This window comes from Mobula hypostoma, chromosome 22 (genome assembly GCF_963921235.1).
Source record: "Mobula hypostoma chromosome 22, sMobHyp1.1, whole genome shotgun sequence".
Taxonomy (NCBI): Eukaryota; Metazoa; Chordata; class Chondrichthyes; order Myliobatiformes; family Myliobatidae; genus Mobula; species Mobula hypostoma.
Genome location: NC_086118.1, coordinates 563,523 through 583,485, shown reverse-complemented (window position 1 = coordinate 583,485; position 19,963 = coordinate 563,523). Strand labels below are relative to the sequence as shown.

The 19,963-nt window shown below is 46.5% G+C and overlaps 1 protein-coding gene across 2 annotated transcripts in view; it reads left to right on the top strand.

Moving 5' to 3' along the window:
* The window catches only part of nherf1b (NHERF family PDZ scaffold protein 1b), a 107,323-nt gene extending 90,617 nt beyond the window's left edge, over window positions 1-16,706 (top strand). Inside the window, exons 4-6 of one of the 2 annotated variants that reach the window (XM_063030836.1) lie at window positions 10,310-10,353; window positions 12,212-12,328; window positions 14,170-16,706. In XM_063030836.1, coding sequence (XP_062886906.1) covers window positions 10,310-10,353; window positions 12,212-12,328; window positions 14,170-14,325 — 317 coding nt within the window. In that variant the 3' untranslated portion in view covers window positions 14,326-16,706. Of the gene's footprint in view, window positions 1-10,309; window positions 10,354-12,211; window positions 12,329-14,166 lie in introns of both variants that reach the window. The other variant, XM_063030835.1, reaches the window with a different exon arrangement.
* The last annotated feature ends 3,257 nt before the right edge of the window (window positions 16,707-19,963 follow it).

The window sequence follows — 19,963 nt, the reverse complement described above, 5'->3', positions numbered from 1 at the left end:
GACTTGTCCAAACTTCTTTTAAATGCTGAAATCCAGCTCGCACGGACCACTTGTGCCGGCAGCTCATTCCACACTCTCACGACCCTCTGAGTGAAGAAGTTTCCCCTTAAACTTCTGACCTTTCACCCTTAACCCATGACTTCTGGTTGCCATTCCACCCAACCTCCATGAAAAAAGCCTGTTTGCATTTACCCAATCTCTACCTCTCATAATTTTGTATACTTCTATCAAATCTCCCCTCAATCTTCTACATTCTAAAGAATACAGTCCTAACCTATTCAATCCTTCCTTATAACTCAGGTCCTCCAGGCCTGGCAACATCCTTGTAAAATTTCTCTGCACTCTTTCAACTTTGTTTACATCTTTCCTGTAGATAGGGGACCAAAACTACACAGAATACTCCAAATTAGGCCTCACCAATGTCTTATACAACTTCAACATAGCATCTCTTCTTCTGTACTCAGTACATTGATTTATGAAGGCCAATGAGCCAAAAGATTTCTTTATGACCCTATCTACCTCTGATGCCACTTTCAATGAACAATGGACCTGTGTTCCCAGATCCCCTTGTTCTACCACACTCCTCAGTTCCCTACAGTTGGCTGTGTAAGACCTACCCTAGTTGGTCTTACCAAAGTGCTTGCATTTGTCTGCATCAAATTTCACCTGCTATTTTTCAACCCATTTTACCAGCTGATGCAAACCCCTCTGCGAGCCATGATGGCCTTCTTCACTGTTCACTACACCCCCAATCTTGGTGTCATCCACAAATTTGCTGATCCAGTTAACCATATTATCATCCATATCATTGATACAGATGACAAACAACACAGGACCCAGCACCAGTCCCTGTGGCACTCCACTAGTCACGGGGCTCCAGTCAGAGAGGCAACCCTCTACTACCACTCTCTGGCTTCTCCCACAAAGCCAATGTTTAATCCAGTTTACGACCTCATCCTGAATGCTGAGTGACTGATCTTTCTTGACCAGCCTTCCATGCAGGACCTTGTCAAATGCCTTACTAGTCCATGTAGACAACGTCCATCTTCCTGGTAACTTCCTTGAAAAATTCAATAAGATTGGTTAGACATGATCCACCATGCACAAAGACATGCTGACTATCCTTGGTCATTCCATGTCTATCCAAATTCTTATATATCTGGTCCCTTAGAATAACTTCCAATAACTTTCCCACTACTGATGTCAGACTCACTGTCTTATGGTTTCCCGGTTTCTGTTTAGAACTTTTTTTTTAAACAGTAGAACAACATTGGCTATCCTCCAATCCTGTGGTACCTTTCCTGTCACTAAGGATGGTTTAAATATCTCTGCTAGGGTCCTGGCAATTTCTGCACTTGCCTCCCACAGGGTCCAAGGGAACACCTTGTCAGACCCTGGGGATTTATCCACCCTGATTTGCCTCAGGGTGGCAAACACCGTCTGCTCTGTAATCTGTACAGGGTCCATGAAGGTGATGCTGCTCCCATAGATTCTCCGTCTCGAGTAAATCCAAATGTAATGGATGCATTTACCATCTCCCCCATCTCTTTTGGTTCTACACATGGATTACCATTCTGGTCTTCCAGAGGAACAATTTTGTCCCTTGCAATCCTTTTGCTCTTAACATATCTGTAGAATCCCTAAGGATTCTCCTTCACCTTGTCTGCTAGGGCAACCTCATGCCTTCTTTTAGCCGCCCTGATTTCTTTCTTAAGTATTCTCTTGCATTTCTTATAATCCATTGGCACCTTGTTTATTCCTACTTGTCCATACCTGCTATGCACCTCCTACTTTTCTCTTAACCAGGGCCTCAATCTCTCTTGAAAACCAAGGTTCCCTACACTTGCTATCTTTACCTTTTATTCTCACAGGCACAAAAAGCTTTGTATTCCCAAAATTCTGTTCTGAAGGCCTCCCACTTTCTAAGTACACCTTTGTCAGGAAACAGCCTGTCCCAATCTACACTTGTCAGATCAGTAAAGGGCAGCACCCAGATCTGCTCAAAGTTTTCCTCGGAGCTGGTAAAGGAAGGTTTGGGAGGAGGCGTGTGATTCATTCAGCCCCCAGCTTGAAAGAATATCTTGCGCTCTCCCCAACAGCATGTGGACTGTTGCTGTTTACTGCCAGTTCTTATTGAAAGTATTTGACTGGCGTTTGGCAGTGGTGGATGAGATCACAGTAACTTGGCAAATGTCTAATACTTTGCAAGTTGATAATTAATGCGGGCTTTCACTTTCTTGCTCAATCTGCCACTCATTGTCCGTAAGTGCTGTGATTTTGGACACCGTTTGTACATTGCAAAAAGCAAGGTCTGGGAAGATGGCAATACATACCGAAAACTTTGCTCAGGAGACATTTGTGAATAGTCCTGAGATACATTTTGCTTTAAAGTTGCATTCTGTGCTGATGGAAGTTTCTCATGGACTGTTTCAGAGGGTGGTGTGTGAGTGTGAGCCAAGTGTTGGTGGGACCAGCATCAAGGGAGTCGTCCAGATTGTCAGTGAACTGGCTCCGTTATCACAGACACCCACAAGTAAATTTCAACCGTAAAATAGGAAACACACAAAAATCTCTGTGTAACCGTGCCTCCATAGTATTGTAATCAGGTGGCGTCAGCAGCACATCAGACTGATGAGAACTAAAAGTGGAGAGAAGCTGGTCCTGCTGCTCGTAGGGCCAAACTTCTGAATTCTGCAATATTGTGGGAGCTCGTTTGTGAGTCAGGCGTTGGGAAACGGGTGTTCTGTGATGAGTCAGTTTTTCACTCACGTGACTTTAGCACTTTCCCTTCTGTTTGATGCCCTCAGCTGTCACAATCAGACATTGGTTGCATGTACCGTGGGCAGGCGGAAGAGTCGCAATCAGAAACAGTTTAGTGAAAGAGATGTGAAGTTTGCTGTGTTGTGGCAGCATTACAGTGTAGTACATAAAAAGCTGCTGTAAGTTACAAGAAATATATAGAAGTAAATGAGTCGTGCTAAAAGGGAGTAAATAGTGAGGTCGTGTTCAAGGACCATTCAGCAATTTGATGGCAGAGGGGAAGAAACTGTTCCTAAAACGTTGAGTGTTCACCTTCAGGCTCCGGTACCTCCTCCCCGAAGAGGGAAAGTATGGGGCCATTGCGTTAGGGCAGCACTTGGCCACACCAGCAGAAAGATCGGAGTTCGACGGTGGAAGGAGGATCTGTGCAGCACCGACAGGATGAGGTGGTCTGTCCGTTAATGTTGACAGGCCATGGGTTGAGGGGAGCAGGCTTCTCAAGATCATTGGAAATGCCCGAGGTTGGAAGAGTGTGGGAGAGTGCCACAGGCTATGGTGGGCTGCTGTAGCACAGTGTTGGAGGGGCTTTCAGGATTTTATTGGAAGTGGTTGGCTCATATACAGTCTGAGTAGGGAGCTGAGTTCAAGGTCAACCTCTGAGTTCCCCAGGTGATGAGCCTATGTTGAACTTTGCATGAAGGCCATGCAAAGACCCAATGTCTCAGTGTTTTATTCCTTTCCAAGGCTGGCATTTGTTACCTGGAGAAGGAATGCGATGAGCGACTGCAGTCCCTCTGGTGGTGGGAAGAGTATTCCGGGATTTACATCCAGCAATGAGACGTTTCTAAATTGGAATGCTGTCTCTTATGTTTTGTAATTTCAAAACATTAAACTGATTCAAAAGAAGACAGGGAAGTCCGAAGTGCGGGTCTAACTTCACCTTAACTTTAAGCGAAGTGCACACGTATCATGTGGTAGTATGGTGACATATGCAATTAATGTATTTATACATTCAACCTGTAATTAATTATTTAAACAAACAAGAATGCTTCATTAAACAATATATATCTATATACATACAAGATATATATTGCTTAATTAAATACACAACACTTCTCCCTGCTTAGCTATAAACTCCAACTCAATCAAGAATGTATCTCAACTATATTCACAGTATACTATATAATACAACTGCTATATAGTGGCATGCAAAAGTTTAGGCATCCCGGTCAAAATTTCTGTTACTGTGAATAACTAAGCAAGTAAAAGATGAACTAATTTCCAAAAGGCATAAAGTTAAAGATGACACATTTCTTTAATATTTTAAGCAAGAAAACTTTTTGATTTCCATCTTTTACAGTTTCAAAATAACAAAAAAGGAAAAGGGCCCGAAGCAAAAGTTTGGGCACCCTGCATGGTCAGTACTTAGTAACACCCCCTTTGGCAAGTATCACAGCTTGTAAACACTTATGGTAGCCAGCTAAGAGTCTTTCAATTCTTGTTTGGGGGATTTTCACCCATTCTTCCTTGCAAAAGGCTTCTAGTTCTGTGAGATTCTTGGGTCGTCTTGCATGCACTGCTCTTTTGAGGTCTATCCACAGATTTTCGATGATGTTTAGGTCGGGGGACTGCGAGGGCCATGGCAAAACCTTCAGCTCACGCTATTGAGGTAGTCCATTGTGGATTTTGAGGTGTGTTTAGGATCATTATCCTGTTGTAGAAGCCATCCTCTTTTCATCTTCAGCTTTTTTACAGATGGTGTGATGTTTGCTTCCAGAATTTGCTGGTATTTAATTGAATTCATTCTTTACTCTACCAGTAAATGTTCCCTGTGCCACTGGCTGCAACACAAGCCCAAAGCATTATCGATCCACCCCAGTGCTTAACAGTTGGAGAGGGGTTCTTTTCATGAAATTCTGCACTCTTTTTTTCTCCAAAGCTGCCTTTGCTCATTGCGGCCAAAAAGTTCTATTCAAAAGTTCAGAGGAACATCTAAGCAAGCCTGATGCATTTTGGAAATAAGTCCTGTGGACTGATGAAGTTAAAATAGAACTTTTTGGCCGCATTCCTTCTTCTAGTTTATGCATCTTGATCTTGGAAAGGTGCATTTAGTTCATTGGAGTGTTCTCTTATTAATCCTTCTGTTGCTTCCTTCAAGATCTGATCTCTCGGTTTCCTCATCCACAATATCATCTGACAAATCCTCTTGTTTTTGTATCTCCATTGACTCCTTTCTTTTTGGCCTTCCATTCATCCAGCTGGGCTTTGGTCTTTGCATCAAATTTTACAAGCAGCTTTTTGTCTCCCATTTGAGGTTCATGGAATAACCTTAATGCACAGAGAGTCGATTCTGGTTCTCTATACTCACAAAAGCTGAATGCGTGCAACTTTCATGAAACTTCTTGAACTCTCTTCCAGCTTAAAACCAAGCCATATTTCACAAGTGACAGCCTGATTAACAAATCAAAGGTTTCTCAGACATGTTGCCTATGAAAACTGTTGTGCTGGGACTACTGCTTTTGTCACTTTCACGATTCCTCTGAGTACCATGGTCCTTCATTGGTCCAATATGCTTTCCATCTCAAGGCACAGATGTTGGCGCCATCACCTGTTGTCCTCTGTTGGGCAGCGAATCATAGTGTGCAGCCTGGAGACAGTTGTGGCATCATCCAGTATCTTTCTTAATTCGCTTTCAGTTGACTTTATTGTAGGGGATGTGAAATACAAACTGTGGATGGACCTCCAATGAAGTTGTAGTTGTCTTGTCAGTCACCCCCCCCACAATGCTGGTGTGCATCTTGATCTTGGAAAGGTGCATTTAGTTCATTGGTGTGTTCTCTTATTAATCCTTCTGTTGCTTCCTTCAAGATCTGATCTTTCGGTTTCCTCATCCACAATATCATCTGACAAATCCTCTTGTTTTTGTATCTCCATTGACTCCTTTCTTTTTGGCCTTCCATTCATCCAGCTGGGCTTTGGTCTTTGCATCAAATTTTACAAGCAGCTTTTTGTCTCCCATTTGAGGTTCATGGAATAACCTTAATGCACAGAGAGTCGATTCTGGTTCTCTATACTCACAAAAGCTGAATGCGTGCAACTTTCATGAAACTTCTTGAACTCTCTTCCAGCTTAAAACCAAGCCATATTTCACAAGTGACAGCCTGATTAACAAATCAAAGGTTTCTCAGACATGTTGCCTATGAAAACTGTTGTGCTGGGACTACTGCTTTTGTCACTTTCACGATTCCTCTGAGTACCATGGTCCTTCATTGGTCCAATATGCTTTCCATCTCAAGGCACAGATGTTGGCGCCATCACCTGTTGTCCTCTGTTGGGCAGCGAATCATAGTGTGCAGCCTGGAGACAGTTGTGGCATCATCCAGTATCTTTCTTAATTCGCTTTCAGTTGACTTTATTGTAGGGGATGTGAAATACAAACTGTGGATGGACCTCCAATGAAGTTGTAGTTGTCTTGTCAGTCACCCCCCCCACAATGCTGGTGTGCATCTTGATCTTGGAAAGGTGCATTTAGTTCATTGGTGTGTTCTCTTATTAATCCTTCTGTTGCTTCCTTCAAGATCTGATCTTTCGGTTTCCTCATCCACAATATCATCTGACAAATCCTCTTGTTTTTGTATCTCCATTGACTCCTTTCTTTTTGGCCTTCCATTCATCCAGCTGGGCTTTGGTCTTTGCATCAAATTTTAAAAGCAGCTTTTTGTCTCCCATTTGAAGTTCATGGAATAGCCTTAATGCACAGAGTGTCGATTCTGGTTCTCTATACTCACAAAAGCCGAATGCATGCAACTTTCGTGAAACTTCTTGAACTCTCTTCCAGCTTAAAACCAAGCAAGTAACCGCCCACTCTCACCTGATTTAGCTGACACTGACCTGCTCAGCATCAACCAAACAACACTAGAGTGGCTAGCTGTCTGGTGTGACAAGCCATGATGATGATGCTTTTGAAATCTAACTTTTGCGATCGGTAATGGCTTTCATTCTTAGTGTTCCTGCATTACTTTCACAGTGTCAACCAAGCTCATTTCTGATGGTTTGGTTGGAGCAGCTAAACTTCGAAGCAAACTGTCTGCCTTTAAACCTGATGCACTTAGCAAAATTGGTATTCATTTCTCATTGGTCATTTCATTTGCTTCAAAATATTATTCAATTAGCTCAGTGTACCTGAGCCAGTTATCTCTTATGGAATCAAACGTACCAATCTTTTCGATGTAGTTAGCCAACAGGTGAGAGTAGATATTGGACTGCTGGAAAATGATGCTAGAGAGGTAGTAATGGGGGAACAAGGAAATAACAGATGAACTGAATAAATGTTTTGCATCAGTCTTCACTGGTGGAAGGTCAAGGGTGTCAGGGAGCAGAAGTGAGTTAAGTTGCCATTGCCAGGGAGGATGTTCTTGAGAAACTGAAAGGTTTGAAGGTAGATAAGTCACCTGGAACAGATGGTCTACACTCCAGGGTTCTGAAAGAGGTGGCTGAAGAAATTTGAACGCATCAGTAATGATCTTTCAAGAATCAATAGATTCTGATGTGGTTCCAGAGGACTGGAAAATTGCAAATGTTACTCTACTCTTCAAGAAAGGAAACTATAGACCAATTGACGTTAGTGGTTAGGCAGATGTTGGAGTTGATTGTTAAAGGATAGGGTTTCGGAGTACTTGCAGCCACAATACTAGGCCATAGTCAGCATGGTTTCCTCAAGGGAAAATCCTGCCTGACAAATCTTATGGAATCCTTTGAAGAAATAACGAACAGGATAGACAAAGGAGAATCACTGGATGTTGTGTACTTGGATTTTCAGAAGGCTTTTGCAAAGGTGACACATATGAGGCCGTTTAACAAGTTAAGAGCCTGTGGTATTACAAGGAAGATGCTAGCGTGGATCAGGCATTGGCTGATTGACAGGAGGCAAAGAGTGGGAATAAAGGGAGCCTTTTCTGGTTGGCTGCTGGTGACTAGTGGTGTTCCACGGGGGTCTGTGTTGGGACTGCTTTTTAAATTATATGTCAATGATTTGGGTGACAAAATTGATGGCTTTCTTGCAAAGTTTGCAGGCGGTACGAAGATAACTGGAGGGACAGTTAATTTTGAGGAAGCAGAGAGGCTACAGAAAGATTAGGAGAATGCGCAAAGAATTGGCAGATGGAATACCGTGTTGGGAAGTGTATGGTCATGCACCTTGGTAGAAGAAATAAAAGAATTGACTATTTTCTACATGGAGGGAAAATTCAAAACCCTGAGGCACAAAGGGACTTGGGAGTCCTCATGCAGGATTGCCTAAACATTAATTAGCAGGTTGAGTTGGTGGTGAGGAAGGCAAATGCAATGTTAGCATTCATTCCAGGATTCCAGGATGGAAAGGTTTATTATATGATGTGTGCCTGACGACTCCAACCTCCTGTATTCACTGGAATTCAGAGGAATGGGGGGGAGATCTCAATGAAACCTATCGAATGTTGTGAGACCTCAATAGAATGGATGTGGAGAGGATATTTATTATGTTGGGGGAGTCTTAAGACCAGAGGACAATGAGGAAGAATTTCTTAGTCAGACAGTGGTGAATCTGTGGCATTCATTGCAACCCCTCTCCTTGGCCCCCCACACCTCACTGCCTCTCTCTCTCTAAGCCAGCCCCTCTCACCTCTGCTCCCCTCCCTGACTCCCCCACGTCCTCACCAACCCCCCCCCCCGCCCCCACAGTTGAAAGGAAAAATTTTCAAACACCATTGCCGGGCAGGGAGGCATGGATATGAAGGGGGTGAATTCAGGAGTTTCTGCCTCCTGCTGCACGTCTGAGCACATTAACCCATTCATTCTTCTCTCATGACACCCCACCCTGCCAAGGTCAGACCAGAGAGCGACTGCAGGCGAGGTGCTTTGAAACTGAAAGTTTGGTTGAAGAGCTGGATTTAGAAGTGGGGTGAGGATAGGAGAAGTGGGGGTGGGAATGTTGGGGCAGTCGAGTTTGGAACCTCTGCTGGCTGAGAGGAGGGAACTTTGTTCTACCTCGAGAGTGCAGGCACTGCATAAATACTTGAGTAGTGTCTGAACTGTTGTGACATAGACGGACAGAGCGCGAACCTACCCTGGACAGTGACAGACGGACAGAGCACACACACCCTGGACAGAGACAGTGACGGAGACAGACAGAGCACACCCACTCTTGATAATGTCACCATGACTTGGCCTAATTCTGCTCTCATATCTTCTGGTGTTAATGTGCGACAGTGTTGATTGTTAGCGAGAGGAGATGTAGTTTCTGATCTGCACTGACTGCTGTTTCCCAATGATGGAGTCCACGATCTGGTTGCAGAGGGAGGTATAGAGGCCCAGCTTTTGGAACTCGTTGAATCATACTGAAGGTATGATGTTGGTCACCAAGCTGTAGTCAATAAACAGCAGTTTGATGTAGGGATTGCCAGTGTCCTAGTGATGCAAGGCCAAGTGGAGAGCCAGTGAGATTGCATCCGCTGTAGACGTATTGTGGCGATCAGTCCTTGCTTCGGCTGGAGTTAATTCTGGCCATGAGTATACTCTCAAAGGAACTCATCACAGTAGATGTGCGTCTAGGTGATGGTTGTTGAGGAAGCTCATCCTGCTGTTCTTGGGAATTGGTATGACTGTCATGCTTTTGAAGTAGCTGGAAAACTCTGACTTCAGCACTGAGAGACTGAAGATGTCCTTCAACACTCCCACTGGTTAGTTGGCACAGGTTTTCAGAACCCTAGCAGGCAACCGTCACGGCCTGATGCCTTGTGAGGGTTCGGCTCGTGAAAGACGCTCTAATGTTGGCCTCTGATGTAGAGAGCACAAGGTCTCCAGATGCTGCAGAGACTTGCACGGGCCCAGTATTATTCTTCCTTTCAAAGCGAGTCCAGCAATGAAATGGTTAGCATATGAGGAACATTTGGTGGCTGTGGTTCTGTACTCACTGGAGTTTAGAAGAATTGGGGGGTGGTGGGGGGGAAAATCTCAGTGAAGCTGCCAAATATTGAAAAGCTTAGATAGAGTGGACATGCAGAGGGTGTTTCCAATAGTGGGGAATCTACAGCCTCAGAGTACGACATCCCTTTAGGACAGAGACCAGGAAGAATTTCTTTAACCAGAGGGCAGTGAATCTGTGGAATTTATTGCCACAGTTATTTGTGGAGACTAAATCATTGGGTATATTTAAAGCAGAGATTGATAGATTCTTCATTAGTCAGGGCATCGAAGGTTGCAGGGAGAATGGGGCTGATGGGATTGCAGTGCAGAGTGGAAATGACCAAGTTTTGTACCTGTGTCTTATGGTCATATGACGTGCTGGGATCAGAGAACACTTACTGTTCACTGGGTGGTGGTCTAGCTGCCTTCCAACATGGTGAGGGTGTCCGCAGTCTCAGTAGGTCGTGTGCCTGTATCTGAGGCGGTGATGTGTGTGGTTGTGTTTGGTGGCCAGGTTTACGATTGAGGATGTGGTCTGTTTAATGGCTTCTGACTGGGTTGAAGTGCGACCAGAATATTAACAACTGTGGATTTGTGTGTTTTGCAGGACCTCTGCCCCAACTGCTCACAAACGGAGAAGACGAACAGAAGGTAGAACGTGTCTCCTATTTCCATGTGGTTGATTTGCACCGTGCCATCAGGTTTTGAGCGGGTGTTGCACTCCCTTGTCAGAGTCACTCACAGCTCTTCTGGGGCTGTCCAGTCAATCAGGCTGGTTGTCGTAGTCATAATGCAATACAACAGGGGTACATGTCCTTCGGTTGACCCAGCTAGTCCCAGTTTCTGGCAGTCAGCCCACTTCCTTCTGAACTCTGCCCCTGATTTGCAGCTGAGGCAAACCCTGAAGACCCTGTGCTGCCCAGGATCCACACCCTCTGCACTGCCGATTGGGGTGACATATCTGAGTGTGCATTCAGCACAGCTTCAGGTGGAGAACTGCAGTTCTGGAGTTTTAAACTATAGTAGAGAGTCTAGTCAGTGCCTTGGGAACTCTGTGATCTTTGCCTCTGACCTGGGCTCACAGATCAGTGCCATTCACTGTTACCACTGGGGGCATTTCTCTTGCTGTGTCGAGGCAGAAATATTAAACATCTGTGGGCTGGACATCTCTGCATTTTAAGTGGCTGTCATTCCCAACAGAGAAAACAGCTCTGGGAGAATATGCTCCCTTCATTTAATATAAAATAATTGTTCCAATGCCTGAACCTTGGGATTCTGATTTAGCAGCCAGGAACTGGAAACTGTGTGTGTGGAGCTGGAAACAGGAATTGCAGACTGTGGCAGTGACACCCAGACAGGGAGACAGGATACAGGAATTGCGGACTGTGACAGTGACACCCAGACAGGGAGACAGGATACAGGAATTGCGGACTGTGACAGGGAAGCTGGAAACAGGAATTGCAGACTGTGACAGTGACACCCAGACAGGGAAGCAGGAAACAGGAATTGCAGACTGTGACAGTGACACCCAGACAGGGAGGCTGGAAACAGGAATTGCAGACTGTGACAGTGACACCCAGACAGGGAGACAGGATACAGGAATTGCAGACTGTGACAGTGACACCCAGACAGGGAAGCAGGAAACAGAAATTGCGGACTGTGGCAGTGACACCCAGAGAGGGAGGCAGGAAACCTGTCCTTAGATCTACCACATCCGTCAACCATTTTTACCGTCTACTGTAACCCCTTTTGCCCACATTTCTCTGCCTTGCCTCTGAGTATCTTTTGAAATACTCTGTAATGTAATGATTATATCCTCCTCCACCTCCTCCTCCTCTGGATTTGCATTCCAGTTTACAACTACTCATTCTTGCCTTACACCTGAGATCCTTTATTTAAAAATAAGAACTCCTACCTGTACTTTGCCCTCTTGTTTTTGATACCTCTGTCCCAAGGAAAGGATTCGGACTATCTGTCTCTGATAATCTAGTAGTCTTCTATCAGGTCACGGTCAACCACCTTTGCCCCAGGGTAGAATTAGACCCAGCCTCTCCATAAATGAAATCCTTCAATTTTGGCGACACCCCGATGAACCTGCTCTGCACTCTCCTCTCTCCAGCACAATCACATCCTGTATATAAATCTGATGTAGTGACCTCAGCTGTACACAGTACACAGTACTCCATTTGTAAAGTTGCAACATAACACCCCAAATCTTGTGTTCTATCCCTCAGTCTATGAAGGCAAACATGCAATGTCTGCCTTTACCACACTATCCACTGTTACGCAATGGTGGACCTCTGTTAATCAATATTCCTTAGCACCCTCCTGTTGACACACATGTCCCATCTCTTTTGACTTTCCAATCCACGTCAGTCTGATTAAATTTCATCTGCCAACTCTCTGACCAACCTGCCTGCCATGGCCTTGGGCAATCTTCCTTTGTGCCCAATTGGTATCTATTCCTGTTTATTGGGGAGTTTGCTGAAGATTTTCCTCCATCTCACAGGCCAATGGAAACGTGTTGGAGTCAGTCGCACTCACATCGGAACCATCTTCAGATTCTTCGTCTTTGCCCTCCACTCCCACAACACCGGCCAAGGAAGCAGCCGCTCACATGGCAGAGGTAGAGTTCCTCCTTCTATTTCCTTGGTGCCCGGGATTGCAGAGGCTGTAGCTTTCAGCAGGAGTCCGGATCCTGTGACCTGAGCTGTTTCTGAGTTGGTAAGGGGGCTGCTAGCTGTGTTCCCACCCAGCAGGAGATGCCTGCAGCCCAGCAGCCAGTAAATCCCCAGGAGCTCTGTGGTATGTACGGGGTGTGCGTATATGAGCTGTTCATCAGCTCCTTCCAGGCTGCCGTTCCGAAGCTCCCTCGTGATCAATCTGCCTCTGCCTCTGGGGCAGAAGGCTGAGAGTATCCGGCCCCATTCGGGCTGGGATTCCATGGCCTGTCAAAGGGGCCAGGTGAAGGAGCGTCAAAGGAATTGTGCTGTGTGGGAGTGGTGGTGTCAGGCACTGCTGTGGAAAGGTAGTCTTGGAGCTACCACCTGTTAACCAGGGCTCTCCTGCCCAGTAAGATGGAACAGCTTTGTTCTGTCTGCTGCTCCCATTCCCATTTCCATATTGCCTTGTCCGTCCACTGCCTGCTCTGCTGTTGTAGTGAGGCCAAATTCAATACCCCATATTGTGTTTGCGTAGCCTCCAACCTGATGGCATGAACATCGATTTCTCCAACTTCTGGTAACCGCTGCTCTCTGATTTCCCCTTTACCCCCCCCCTTCTGTTTCCCTCATTCGAATGGCCTCTCACCCCTTTCCTTTTCCTTCCCCACCTTGATGACCTGTCCATCACCTCCCTCTGGTTTTGCACCCCCTCCCCTTTATTCCAAGGTCTACTGCCCTCTCCTGTCTGATTCGTCCTTCAGCCCTTTACCCCTTCCACATCTCGGCTCCCAGCTTCTCTAATCACTCCCCCTCCCTCCTGCACACACCCACTTTCCCTTCATCTGGCCAGTTTGTTCTTCTCCCTCAGCCTCCCTATTCTGGTTTCTGTCCCTTTCCTTTCCAGTCCTGATGAAAGGCCTTGGCCTAAAACATGTGTACTGACTTTTTGACCTACTTCAACGGCAATCTAACTCTTGCCTCCCACAAATCCCTCCCCCATTTTCCTTTCATCCTTGTGTCTATCTAAGATTCTCTTAAATGTCTCTAATGTATCTGTCTGTACACCACCCCAAGCAGGGGGTTTCATGCACTTGGCACTCCATGTAAAGAGAAACCTGCCTCTGACGATCCCCCCTGTACTTGCCTCCTATCACCTTAAAAATATGCCCTCTGGCATTAGCATTTACACTCTGGGTGGAAAATGCTGGATGTCCACTTTATCAATGCTTCTTATCATCTTGTACACTTCTTTTGAGTCATCCCTTATCCTTCACTGCGAAGGGAAAAGTCCTAGCTTGTTCAGCTTGTCCTCATAAGACATGCTCTCTAATCCAAGCAGCAGCCTGGTAAGTCCCCTCTGCACCCTGTCTAAAGCTTCCACATCCTGAACTGAACACAATATTCTAAGTGTGGTCTAGCCAGGGTTTTATAGAGCTACGAGATTACCTTGTGGCTGTTAAACTCAGTCCCCTGACTAGTGAGGCCCAACACACCATGTATCTTAACAACCTGACCAACTCGTGTGGCACCTTTGAGAGATCTATGAAAAGTTGGCTCTTTGCTCCCTTCCACAGATGTGGCTTGACCTGCTGAGTTCCTCCAATGTTTTAATCGAACTCTTGCTCAAGATAGAACAGCGTTTAGAGATCAGCAGCCTCTGGCCAATATTCATCTTTCGGCTCATTCCTGAGATGGGTGTTTGGTTGCTGCTGCTTTGCCCTGTGACGGGGTGGTGAAGGAGCTGTGGGAATGGGATGGGCATTGTCCCTCAGCCCCGGGCTGACCTGCTCTTTGTCTCCAGCAGCACCCCCTTGACACCAAGAGCGCATTTGCTGACGTGGGTCTGAGCCTCAGCATGTCCGCGGCAGCCGCCAAGGAGAAGGTGCACTCGAAGCGGCTGAGCAAGCGGGCTCCGCAGATGGACTGGAGCAGGAAGAATGAGCTCTTCAGCAACTTGTAGGGGGGCCCGGCTGGTAGCTCTCATCTCACTGCACAAAAACCTTAATCTCTCTAGTGATTTGTTTGTTTCTCCAAACCCCAGCTGATCTACCTGGTGCATTCCAATGGTGGGGCTAATTCACAGCTCCTCCTTCCCCCGCCTGTCCCTCCCCCCTCCCACCCCCACCCCCATCTCCTTTCCAGTCAGCCTCAGCCCCACTCCAGTGCTTTGGCTAGCTGGGGTGGGGTTAGCAGACCCTTTGTTGCTCACAGCTCAAACCATGTACCCCGAGGGAGGGGCTGGAACCACATCTCCGGTAGCCATCACTTGGTCTAGGACTGTCTCACCATAGCCTAGCATTCTGTCAGGGCTCTGTGGGTGGCTGGGGCTATAAGCAAGAATACTCCGCTGTGGGCTTGGGGAGAGTACCTTCCCTTTGCTATGAACTGTAGTTGCATTAGGTGCATCTAATCATACTGTGCTAATGAACTGGATTCCTTAGTAAAGAGGGGAGTGATCAACCCTCTCCCCACACCTCTGCCTGCAACTATCCACCCATCGCAAGCTGCCAACACTGCCCTGGCAAACTCTTGAGACTGCAGCTCACTGGAGGTCCAAGGGCTTCAACGGAATTGTTCGTTCGTTCATATGCTCAGACACAGACAGTTTCAGCAACCCTTTCCGGTGTTTCCATCCACCAACACACCTTTCCCGCAGCCCGCCTGCACTTGCACCTTGTTCCAGTCTTCTCCCCTCACACTTACTTATCATGGCGAATCATTTATATAATTAATTGGGTCACTTCAAATGTCCTTTTGAAAGATCAGCCAGTCGTGGAGTTGAGTGCGACCAATGATGAATGAGGCTTCTATTCGGAGAGGATATAAACAGCCCCTTTTGTTACCTTCTCCACTGAGGGGTAAAAGTGTTGGGCTGTGCATGTGTGGGGAGAAGTTGCGCTGTGCCTGCGCTTTCTTCTGAATTCCTCCTGTTCCCACTGAAATGTGCTGATTAGTCCAATTAATCTGCTAGCAAAGATGAAGGGGCTGGAAACGGTGCTCCTATTAATAATGTCGTTATCCCTTTGCTCTGAATGAATGCTGTCTCTGGCGGCTTTGTACTTCAAACAGGCATCCTTTTGATGGCGGGGCACAAATGGAGGTTTTGTATTTTCAGTATTTTGTTAACTCCTTCCACTCTGCATACAGTGCTCTTGTCTCCTGCTGGGCAAGCACAGGGTGGGTTTTGGAGCAGCTAATTTTTGTCACTGGTGATGTTTATAATTTACTTCTATTTAGCAGAAATAAGTTAGGAATAAATGCTAATGAATTTGGAAATCTATAAAGTTCTGAACTTGGCACATTTACTGCACATTGAAGGAAGTTTATGGTTTCTGGGACACGTAAGAAATTCCAAATGAAATGATGTTCTCCTGATTGGGCTGGAGTTTCTGCTTGAGAAAGACTGTTCAAAAAGTCTTATGGGTTAGTCAGCGTAGACTCTAAATCTGAAAATTTATTCCTGGGATGCAATGGAAGGTTCATGAGAGGACTGGTAGAATCTTGTACCCTGTCCCACCATTACCTCCCTCTGATGGTTCAATGGTGGGATGGCCCGAGGTAAATAGGAGGGACCTATCTCCCTCAGCAGAAGGGACAGATTTAAGGGAGTGGGAGAATGATGGAAAGTGCAGGTGAAGAAATGTTTTTCACTCGGAGGGTGTTGTGGGAACGGATCTCTGCCTGCATTCAAACAACACTGGGTGGCACCACGGAGCCCCTGTAGGGAGGTGGTCTGACTCAGAGAAGCTCCTCAACATGGTGAACTGAGAAGCCGCCTCCTGAGTCGTAACTCTGTCCATCTTCCCTGTGACTGTATGACAAGGTGCCCAACGCATTTGCACCCCAGACTGAGCTTCCATGGCTTACCAGAGGCAGCACAGTCTGAACTATCTGGAGCCAGTGTGGTGGAAAACTCTCCCCAGCACTAGGGCATGAGTAGTCTGGATGGAGTGGGACTCAATTTCCAAACTTGTCTAATAATATCATTTTCTTTTTTTTTTGCATTAAAATATTTGGAGGTTTTGTTTTAAAAACAGAGCACTGGTAGAAGGGAAGTTTGGGTGGGTTCCAGCTGCTGGCTGAGATGGTTTGTATTTATCTGCCCAGAGCGGGCTTCCAGCAGTCACCCTGTACGATGTGGTCCGGTGCAGAGGCTCTCCGAGTTCGACCATCCCAATCCCAATGAAATCCACCTGAGGAGGTGAATCACACGTGCTAACTGTCTCAGTCCATACATGGAGAAGACCAGAGTGATTTGTGTCCAGATTCAGTATCTGTAATTTTTAGAAACTATATTTTTATCAGTATATGTAAATTTTATGAAATAAAGGTTAAGAATCAGCTGTTTCTCAGTTGCTTATTTGGTTACCATGAGGACTACAGACAAGGATCCAGGGAGTTAGACCCTGTGTTTGTCAGTTACCCTACCCATATAGTCTCCTACAAAACCTCATTTTTATTCTTCCCTCTTTCTCATTCTCCTGACCTTCTCTCCCTGACTTGCATACAAGCATCAATCTTCAGTGACCACTGACCTATCAGCCCTGCATACCTTTGGGATGTGAGGGGAAACTGTGTGATGGGAGAGTGTGCCAACAGCAGGGGTCAGGACTGGCGGAGCAGCGAGTTCTGCCCCTTTGCTGCCCGTGGGTATAACCACAGGGCATGTATGCTGTGGGTCCCGTTGATGTTCACAGGAGCTCGGCTGGGGGAGCAGTCAAAGGGATAAGCAAAGCAGTAGGTTCTGAGAAAATGGGAATGATCACAGGCTGGGACAGGGACTAGGGAGGAATTTAGAGTGAGGGGACAGAAATGTTCCTCTGTAATGGTCAGCTGGTGATGTGGAGATCCACCAAATAGATGGATCCAGGCCAAAATATGGCAATTGTGGGTGAGGTGAGGACTGGTTTAACACCGGCAGCTCAATCGGAGCGAGCTGAGCCCGTGGATGGCAGGATATTGGGCTAATCTGCTGCGGTGTGAAGAGAGCACACCGCCATAGTAGGGTGACAGTCTGGGAGAGTTAACCCCTCTGCCTCTGGTTAGAAGCTTAGTCCTTGTTCTCCACCTGGTGGGGATGCACAACCTGCTCCTCTCAGCCACAGCCTGCCTGCTTAGTTGCTAACAACATTTGTGTTTGATAAATACTGTTACCATCAACCTTCACTCGATGCACTGCCTCGTGGATTCTAGCAGCCAGGATGCAGAGGTATTCCTGACATTAATCTGACTTTATCTCACTCCCTGTTCCGGACTTGCACTCCACAGCAGATGGTTTCTCAGTTCCCATCTTTTAATCAGTTTAGAAATGTCATACGTCACCTCCCATACACTGTACTGACTGGGGCCACCTGTCCTAACCAGTGATCAACATTACATAAGAGATTCTGCAGATGCTGGAAACCTTGAGTGACAGACAAAATGCTGGTGGATCTCAGCAGGTCAGGCAGCATTTTTAGAGGAACTTGGAGATTTTGCTGAAGGTTCTCAGCCTGAAATCGCGGTTCTTTATTTCCCAGCATAGATGCTGCTTGCCAGGCTGAGCTCCTCCACAGTGGCCCCACATTCCTGCTGGCTCCTGTGAGTGAAGATGAGCATCGGTCTGTAAACCAGCTTTCTCACAGCCCCGAGCTTCCCCAGCACCAGTCTGAGTGCTCTCTCTCTCACCCCTGGGCCTGGCTGTGAATCCCACATACAGTACTCGGTTCTAAATGGTCCATGTACCCAGCAGGACCCCTACCCCCACACAGACCCCCAAGTCCACCCAACAGGCTTAGGATGTACCGAGAGAGTCAGAACTGGAGCTCAGGGGACACAACCCTGTGGTAAAACTAACACTTATTGCCACCTTCTGCCCCCCCCCCGCACCCTCCATGCGCACGCACACTCACACTCATACACACACACATACTCGCGCACGCACACACACACACACACACACTTTGGGGTGTGGTCGCCTCTCCCACTGAAGACTAGGTCTGGGATGGCCTACTGACACTATTAACACCCTTAACAGGAAGGGGTTTTGATTTGATTTGATAGGGGCAACCTCACCCAGTGTGAACAGGAAGACCTCTGTCTCCTATTACTACTGCCAGCCCCTGTGGCAAACCCACCCAAGCGTCAGGCTATTAGCTGGCTTTAGTCAACCTGCCATCACCACGCCGGGCTGGGGAAGCCTGCCTCCACTCCACCGTGGACTGCTGACGAGACAGCGCAATGTACCTGTAGAGAGAAGGAATGTCACAGTGAGAGGGCCCCAGCACTTCCAACCTACCACTCACCTCACCAACAGACTTCCAACAATACCCTCAACAATTATACCATCAACAGACATCCAACAATACCATCAACACCCACCCAACATCATCAACAGACATCCAACAATACCATCAACACCCACCCAACATCATCAACAGACACCCAACAATACCATCAACACCCACCCAACATCATCAACAGACACCCAACAATACCCTCAACACCCACCCAACATCATCAACAGATATCCAACAATACCATCAACACCCACCCAACATCATCAACAGACACCCAACAATACCATCAACACCCACCCAACATCATCAACAGACACCCAACAATACCATCAACACCCACCCAACATCATCAACAGACACCCAACAATACCATCAACACCCACCCAACATCATCAACAGACACCCAATACCATCAACACCCACCCAACATCATCAACAGACACCCAACAATACCATCAACACCCACCCAACATCATCAACAGACACCCAACAATACCATCAACACCCACCCATCATCAACAGACATCCAACAATTCCATCAACACCCACCTAACATCATCAACAGACACCCAACAATACCCCCAAACTAGACCACCAACACCATCAACAGGCATCCAATATCCTCAACAACTGTACCATCAACACCCACCCCACAATATCAAGAAACATCCAGCAATATCCTCAACTGTAGCATCAATACACACGCCAACTAGCCCACCCCACATATACCCTTACCAGCAGTACACCCCCAACTAGCAACACTCGCCTACATCACCAGCATCTCAGAGTCTCCATCAGTCAGTATTAGAGACTCACAGGCCTGGAACAACAGGGGAGAGGGACAGACTCTGGTTCACTTTTCCAGAGTGGGTGCAGTGCGGACACAGGTGACTGAAAACCGAAGATGCTAGAATCTGAAGCAAGAGACAAACTGATGGGAGAGGAACTGAGACAGAAGCTGCTGGACTTCTGTTCGTGAAGGACAGAGCTCACTCCACCCCACTTGGATAATGGAAGCCTCACGGATGAATTTAATGCAGAATTGTACAAATGCATTTTCAGGAGAAATAAACCAAACCAAATGGACTCAGTGGTACCATTTTGAAGGGAAAGTATAGCGAGTATAAAAATCTGTGAACTTTTCATTCTCTGAGGCCCAGCAGCGACTGTTTAAAATTTGCATATCAAATGAGATGTTTTTGTTCTTGTACTTGGGCCCAGCCGTTGAGTAAAGGGAGACAGACAGTCTGAAGGTGGAAGTGCAGGCCTTGGGGGAACAGTGGCAAGGTAGAGTGAGGTAAAATTTTTCTTCCTTTACTC